Source organism: Belonocnema kinseyi, chromosome 2, assembly GCF_010883055.1.
Source record: "Belonocnema kinseyi isolate 2016_QV_RU_SX_M_011 chromosome 2, B_treatae_v1, whole genome shotgun sequence".
Lineage (NCBI taxonomy): Eukaryota > Metazoa > Arthropoda > Insecta > Hymenoptera > Cynipidae > Belonocnema > Belonocnema kinseyi.
In genome coordinates, this window is record NC_046658.1 from 85,152,218 (window position 1) to 85,160,764 (window position 8,547).

Below are 8,547 nucleotides of genomic sequence, written 5' to 3' on the forward strand. Positions count from 1 at the left end.
GCGCATACTTTGAATAAAATATTTGTTATCATTCTCTTGAAATAAATGTGTTTTTTTCTTGAAAAAATACCGGTTTCATATGTATACACCTGGTATACATACTCTGATTTACTTCTGCACCATTTTGATGAATTAGACGATGAAAAATCACTGAAGCATCACATGTACTCCATATGAAAATAATGTAACGTTAAAAAAAAGACATTCAAATTTTTTACAATAAGATGTCAGAATTAACAAACTTTGTTTCAATTACAACATTTATCATTTGCTTTCTAGTTCATACTAGCTTTTAGATATTCATTATCGTATTACTAACTAACCTGTAAGTGATAGGGGAAACGCCCTGTCATTAAAAGGTGCACAGATGTCACTGATCCATTCACTCGTTGAAGCACACAAAAATTCGTAATTAATAACCAGCAATGAAGAGAATGCTGCCACCATGGCCTGTACTATTAAAAAACAACTACTTCACGTATACTTACGAAGAAACTCGTAATTAAATCGTATGCAACTATGAAAAGCTAATCCTTGTACTATTGAAAACTGACAGAGTCACTGAATGGTGTCGTTACCATATATGACGCTTATTTAACATTTGCAGGGGCCCGTCCCACGAATACACAATTTTCTCGAAAAGCTGAAAAAATGTATTTATATCTCGGATGATTTCATACATGATTTCCATCGTTTGGTCAATTGCATTCAATTAAAGTTTCGACACCAGAACTATTGCCAGAAGAAATCTGAGAAGTTGTACAAGAATGTGGTCCACTATCCATTCTTCCTTGTGATTTCTGAAAATCAATATTGAAGGTTCTGGGATCATCTGAGGTGCTTTGTTGATCTGTAAATTGATAATGCAAAAGTTGTAACTAGTAATTTTCGATTATTTTAAATCTTATCTTGCAGCCGATATAGGTCTAATTAATAACATATTTGCAATCACATTACACGACACAAAGAAAAGATCAAGTAGAAAAAATTTATTTAATTAACAGCAATTGTCCGTGATCAAATATACTCCAGTTGGAAAAAATTTGCATTATAAAAGATTGTCGCACACAGATTAAACGAATGTAATTAATATATCATTTGGGAATTTCCAATTTGTCATAATTTAATATTTTAATTTCAAAGGCATCTCGATTTTTCATCGTGTTCGGAAGAACGTTCTTGATCTGATAGAATACATTTTATAATTTGTGTTTTGAGATTTTCTATATTAAGGTCATGTGGGCGTAACCACAATGGTCAAGAAAATGAAGAATCACAAAAGTATCATAATATGCTGTAAACAGTAAATTAATATCAGGTTGAAAAGTGTCTAAATTCCCAGGGGAAAAAAAATATCTTAAGAAACCACAATATGACACATTAGATAATTAATAATTTTATTAGAAAATTCCATTACTTTCTTACAGTAAATAATAAACCATAGAGGTCAACTGATCATTTTGAAATTGAAATCGAGTTTCGAAATTGGAATTTATAGATTAAAAGTCTATACATCAACATAATTTGTACAAGTTTAAGATATAGGTGGTCAAATTATAACCACAGACCCCGCATACCTCGCTTAACTTCTGTTACACCTACCTGCGGCGCGGCGGCAATTCTTGGAATGGCTATAGAAGGGAGGGCTATTGAAGGATTTCTCTGTATTTGTATCTTATTTATAGCTTCGTACGAGTGCTCTATTTTTTACATTAAAGGGAGAGGGCCGAAAAAGGAACAAGCAGTAAAATTTAAAGCACACTTCGTAAATTTAAATGCATTTGAAATAAAAGAGAGTGTATAAAGACAGAAATATTTGTTTATTTCTCAAATAAAATTCTGGAACAGAATACTATGTGCAATTATGTGCATTAATATATTATTTTTAAGAACTATCTTTAAATTTCTACATAATTTATCGCTTAAGATTACGTAAACTAATATATCTTGACAAGTAAGCCTTCTGTTTCGTTTTATAACGAAAATGATCACAGATAAATTTTTCTTTATCTGCTGTGTATTAAAATCGTTTTCCTTGTCTTGAAGACTTCAAGGAACGGTAACTTCTATTATATTTGTTACAATTATGCTGCGCTGAATTTGTTTACGATTTCTTTGAATTTGCATTTATGTCATTTATGTCGATTTGAAGCATATAATAAATTCTAACTCCGAGTACAATTTTTACTGGCATACTTCATTTAAGGTGAGACTTCTTCTTTTAAATCGTTTGCCGCATCATTTACAATTAAACTGTATCATCATGTCGCATTCGTAATTTATAAGATTAGGAAAACTCTATGTTTATAGATTCGAGTACAATTTTTACATTCGTACTTTTTTCTGATTCCTGCACGGGAAAAGTTTATAGGTAACCCATCTATATTGTTTAATAATATGGCTGCAAACATAGGTAGAAATGAAGTAAGGATATCGATAAAATGTTGAAAGATCGCAGTGTGTGAGTAATCAGTCGAGTATATTGCGCAAAATTATGCAAAGAGATTGGAAACTGTTCAGGTGGCCCTGACTATTTACATTTGGGTCCCCAGAATCGTGGCAAAGGCTTTTTGCAGCCAACCCCCGATAATTGACTAAAAGCGAGCGTTCGGTTTAGTATTATTATTAATGAACCCGATAAATAAATAGTTTGAAGAAAGATTAATTTTTGCAAAAGTTTAATTTCTCCGTATTTCTTACTAACAAATAATTTGCACTTAAAGTTTCGATTTTTTATTAAATCTAAACCGCATGACGTCGCAAATCTATTACGAAGATATGAAAATTCCTGAATCGATGTTACAGTTAGCTGCTTTCTGATGCACTTTAGCTGTATGGGACTGCATGTGTATTTTCTGTTTAAATCGTCTACCACAGAATTCACAACTGAACTGTGGCATAATGTCGCATTCGAATTTTTTGTGACGACACAAAGTTTTTTTATATTTATAGCGTCGCCCACACTTTTCACATGTATACTTATTATTCGGCTCTGAATCTTGGGTCTTATGCTTATCATATTTGGTATTAAGATTTTCGCCTGTCATTTCTTCCGTTTCTCGATCTGAAAATTTACCAAAAAGGAATTAGAAATTTCGTATGTCATGGCTTTATTTAAGATATTTTGATTACAAATCTATAGTCATACCTTGGATGATTTCATCGTCGATGTCCAAAGTTTCGTCATGATCATCTTCAATTTCAATTATTTCTTCCTTAATTTTTAGAGTTTCGTCATTTTCATATTTAACTAAGGTATTCGATTCTGAATTCTTATGAAAAGGAATTATGGCAGTCACAGCTCTATTGCCTGATTGATTTCTTTTAGATATAGGATTGTACTCTTCACACTGATGCCTCAAAAAACCAGCACATGATCTTGTCTCATACTTTGGGTTACGTATCCGTCTGCTAGTTGTGTTCGGAGAACTTTCTTGGTCTGAAAAGATACATTTGTTAATTAATATGCTTTAAATTGAAAATTAAAAATTTCGATGGACTATCACAAACACACCGTGCAGTAGGTAAATGTTACATTAATATTAAATAAAACCAAACTTTATTGTACCAGAAGTTCTACTATAAAAGATCTGGTTATTAAAAAATTTGTGCAGGACTTTTCGGACAATTGAGTATATATTATATTTAGAAACTTCTCATTTTCTAGTATAGTTTCTTAGGAAGAATTTTCATCAATTGGAGAAGTTACATTTGTAATTTCCTTGTAGAAATATTAAATTATTTAAATATTTGACAGGATTTACCTATAATTTTATTTCTAGATGTACTATCTATATTCTACAATATCGACACAATTAAGAACGTAGAGGATCATAAAAGCATGATGCAGTAAATACGAAATTATTATTAAGTTGAATGAGCGTATCTACATATACCAGATAAGTATTCCTTTTATGTGAACAACTTAAACTTATTACAAGTACTAAATCCGTAAGCCATTATTGATAAATGTGAGTCACAGAAATAATTTAAGTTACAGAACTCATTTTTATGATTTTTGGTGAACTCTTTTTGCAAAAAAAAATGTATGTTATAAATTTCCAATATATGTATTGGAAGTTTATTTACAAACCATAAGGTGACCTTACAATACATGATGTTTTAGTTTCCAAATTCTGAAATTGGCTTTCCAGTACGGTGTTTCCAATTTCATCTGACGCTTGTATTGTATAAGTATTGTAGAAATCCAAACATTTTTAACAATGTAGTTTTAGATTGTGATTCCTTTGAATTTGTTTTCAGTTACGTAGAGATAACAACGAGTATGATAAACATCCTAAAGATTCATGTTGCGTGTATTAAATTACTTGAGATGGCGACTAATAATGTGCACTCCCAAGTCATATTTTTTATTTGCTTTGTAGCCACAATAATCGCAAATAAATTTTTGTTTGACTCCTGCATGTATTTGACGTTTATGTCGATTTAAAGTTTTGGAAGAATTGTAAACCATACTGCATTTGTTACAATTATACTTCGTTTTAGATGTATTGTGTTTTTGGTTAAGATGTATATGACTCACGTGCCTATTCATTGTACTTTTTCGTTTAAATAGTTTGCCGCACAAATTACATGGGAACTGTGGCGTGACGTAGCATTCATATTTTTGATGATTATATAAGCCTGCTTTCTGTTTATAGCTTCGGGCACACTTTTTGCATTGGTATATCTTTTCTGATTTTAAATTCTGCATTTGCTGCTTCTTTTGGCTCCGCAGTGTCTTCTGAATAGCTAAGATATCTTCTTTTCTTCTATCTAAGGTACGAACTTTTGACTTAGAGTTTGTATTACGATATTGACCTGTCACTTCTTCCGTTTCCTGATCTAAAAATTTGGCAAAATGTAATACATTTTTTTTTCATTTTATAGTTTTCTGTAAGATATTTTTTTATTAAAAATCTAGTCATACCTTGGATCATTTCATCTTTGATGACTATACTTTCGTGAGAGTAATATTCAACTAAATTTTCGGCTCTAGAATTATTGTGAATACAAATGTCAGTAGTTATAGATTTTTGATCCAATTGATTGTTTTCAGAAATGAGATAGTCATCTTCTCTCTGGTGTTCCAAAAAACCAGTACACGATTTTATCCCATATTTTGGATAAGCCTCTGGTCTTGCAGTTGGGTACCAACAACTTTCTTGCTCTGGGAAAATAAATTTTTTAATTATTACGTTTTAATTTGAAAGTATTTCAACCATTCACACACCATGATATATGTTGGTTTACGTTTATATATACCCATTAATTAAAAATATGATAAATTAGACATTTTGATGGCCGATTACAAACGCATCATGCAATAAGTAAGCATTGCATTAATAATAAATAAAAACAAAGTGACTAAAACCCCAAAAAATAGTCATTTTATTAACCAGAAGTTCTGCTACAATAATTCTGTTTATTACCAAATTTGTTAACAAATTTTCGGATAAACTCAATATTTTATATCTAGAAACTTCTTGTTTTCTAGCAGTTTTTTTCGTAGTATGTTCATAAACTGGAAAACTTACACGTGATAGACACGCAGGAATGCTGTAATATTTAAATATTTCACGGAGTTAAACAATAATTTTATTTCTAGATGTGCTATTGACATTTTACAATATCTAAATGATTAAAAAATTGGAGAATCAGAAAAGCATCATTCGGTAAATATTTAGTTAATATATGTATTAAGTTAAATGGAAGTGTCTAAATCTCAGACAAGTATTTTTTTTATGAGGGAAACTAAAACTTATTACAAGTAGTGGATCCGCAAGCCATTCTTGACATTTTTTATCAGCTACAGAAATAATTTAAGTCACTTAAATGATTTTAAAAATTTTTTGTGGATACTAAATTATTTGAGAAGGTGACTTTTCGGAAGTTGTTATGACCCGCACCCCAAATACCGTAAAGAAATTGTGGCTTATCTGCAGGGTTATCTGATGTTTTTATGTTTGCTTAAAGCATTTGAGAAACTTCACCCTAAAGTTCATTTTTCACAATTAAGGCTAAGTATGATATTTGTTAAGTTTGGTTTCTGATGACACTGGATATCAACTAGCATGATAACTGTTCTCATAATTGAAATTTTGGGTACTAAATTACTTGCGATGGCGAGAATTAATGTGTTTTACCAAGTTACTTTTCTGATTCGTTTTACGTCCGCAAAAATCGCAAATAAATTGTGGTTTGACTGCTGCATGTTCTAAACGATTATGTCGATTTAAAGTGCCTAAGGAACTATAACTCCGAGTACAATTGTTACAATTATACTTTGGTTTTGAGGGCTGTAAGTTTGATTTCAGATGTACAACACCCACGTGGCGACTCAAGTGACTTTTCTGTGTAAATGGTTTGCCACAGAATCTACAACTGAACTGTGGTGTGACGTCACAATTGTATTTTTCATGATAGGCCAAATGCTTTTTCTGTGTATAAGCTTGCGCACACTTTTTGCATTTGTATTTCTTTTCTGGGTTTAAATCCCGAATTTCTTGCTGTTTTTGGCTTGGCAGTTTCTTGTTAACAGCCAACATACCTTCTCTTATAGCTGCGGTGCATAATTTTGACTCATATTTTGTATTGCAATTTTGTCCCGTAACTGTCTCGCTTTTATGACCTGAAAATTTATCAAGAAGTAATAAGAAATTTTTTATTTATAGTTTTTAAAGACATTTTTCTTGCAAGTCTGTAATTATACCTTGGATGTTTTCATCAGTAATTTCCAAAGTTTTGTCATTGTCATATTTAATTTCCGTAATTTCCTCCTTAATTTCCAAAGTTTCGTCATTTTCATATTTAACTAAAGTCTTTGATCCCCAATTATCGTGAAAAAAAATTTGAGTTGTTATACATTTTTCGGCCAATTGATTTCTTTCAGAAATAAGATTGTGCTCTTCTTTCTGGTGTCTCAAAAAACTAGTACACGATTTTGTCCAATATTTTGGATTATGTGTTAGTCTTTTAGTTATGTTGGAAGAACTTTCTTGGCCTGAAAAAATAAATTTGTCGAATAATATGTTTTAATTTGAAAGTCCTTAAATAATTCACATGCATTAATTTCTCTTTGTTCATGTTTAGATGTGCCATGACATGGAAAAATAGTCATTTGAATTGATAGTCATATATGCATCATATCATAGGTAAATGTTAAATCAACATTAAATAAAACCAAAATGTCTGAATAAAGAAAAAAATTATTATTTTGAGACAGAATTAAATACATTCGTTTATATATTATATTGCTGCAAGATAAAGATTTAGAATCTTGTAAATTTATATTTTGTGCGATATTTCTTTGATTGAAATAGGAAAATTTTCGGATACTTTTTGCGAAGTATATTAGGCTAAATGAAAGTAAGTACATTTCAGAAAAATTATTCCTTTATAAACCCAGGATATAATACAATCGTTTATGCATAATTTTAGTACAAAATAATTTACAACCGAATTGTGGCATGACGCCACATTCGTACTTTTGATGATAAGTCAAATCTCTTTTCTGTTTATAGGAGCGAGTACACTTTTCGCATCAATGTTTCTTTTTCGATGCTGAACCCTGAATCTTCTGCTCCTTTTGAATTCTCAGTTTCCTTTTAAAAACCAAGATATCAGATTCTCTTGTTATTTATGCGGTACCCGATTTTAACTCAAGTTTTTTAGAAGGTTTTTGATCTGTAACTTTTTCTGTTTCTTGACCTGAAAATTTACCAAATGTTATAAGATATGTTTTACTTTATAATTTAAGTCAGAGGCGACGGAGCCCTACGGGGCACAGAGGGGCAATGCCCCACCTCCTACGAATCTGTGATTGAGGGGCTCTGGACATTTTTGCGAAAAGTTTCAAATATTTGGTAAAATTTGTGAAATTATTTCAGTTTTTTTAATCTTTACAAAATCCGTAAAATCTTCTAAGCCTATCTGAAATAATATTTGAAATCTTTGGAAAGTCATGGCAATCTTTATGTCTTTTTAATATATTTGAAATGTTTGTGAAATAATGGAAATTTTTCTGAAATCAATGCATTTCATATTTGAAATATTTGGCCATATTTGTGAAATTATTTAATTTTTTTAGAATTCATTGAAATCTCCATGCAAGATTTAAAATTTACCCGAATACTTTGTGAAATATTTATAAACTTTGTTTAATCCTCGAAATCTATCGAAATATTTGCAATATATTTGAAATATCCGGTAATATTAATGACATTATTGATATCTTTGTAAAATATTTGAGGAATATTTTAAATCTTTACGAAATCTAAGAAAAATTATTGCAATGTGTCAAATCTTTTAAATTAATCCGAAATCTTTGGGAAATCATTGAAATCTTTGGCAATATGAATTTTATACCTTCATACATTATTTTTTATTTATGCTCAATTTTTACATAGTATAATATTATCATTCTGGAACCAAATTGTAAAAATCAATATTAAGGTAAACCGGGGGAAGATGCCAGCGTGGGTAAGACGCCACAAAGCCATATCTTGTTTGTTTGTAAATAGATGGCTTGTATAAGTATAGTAGGAA

General features: G+C 30.5%; 2 protein-coding genes across 2 annotated transcripts in view; both read right to left on the reverse strand.

Moving 5' to 3' along the window:
• Window positions 1-3,747: 3,747 nt before the first annotated feature.
• Window positions 3,748-5,128, reverse strand: LOC117167472 (GDNF-inducible zinc finger protein 1-like). The gene is made up of 2 exons (XM_033352439.1): window positions 4,931-5,128; window positions 3,748-4,845 (listed from the first exon to the last, which is right to left on the reverse strand). Exons 1-2 carry the CDS (start codon window positions 4,938-4,940, stop codon window positions 4,325-4,327), a joined length of 531 nt encoding a protein of 176 aa, XP_033208330.1. The 5' UTR covers window positions 4,941-5,128; the 3' UTR covers window positions 3,748-4,324.
• A 447-nt stretch (window positions 5,129-5,575) lies between these two features.
• Window positions 5,576-8,547, reverse strand: part of LOC117182774 (zinc finger protein 569-like) — a 19,714-nt gene continuing 16,742 nt past the window's right edge. The window contains exons 4-5 of the mRNA XM_033375880.1: window positions 6,713-7,003; window positions 5,576-6,631 (exon numbers count right to left, since the gene is read on the reverse strand). Coding sequence (XP_033231771.1) covers window positions 6,114-6,631; window positions 6,713-7,003 — 809 coding nt within the window. The 3' untranslated portion in view covers window positions 5,576-6,113. The remainder of the gene's footprint in view (window positions 6,632-6,712; window positions 7,004-8,547) is intronic.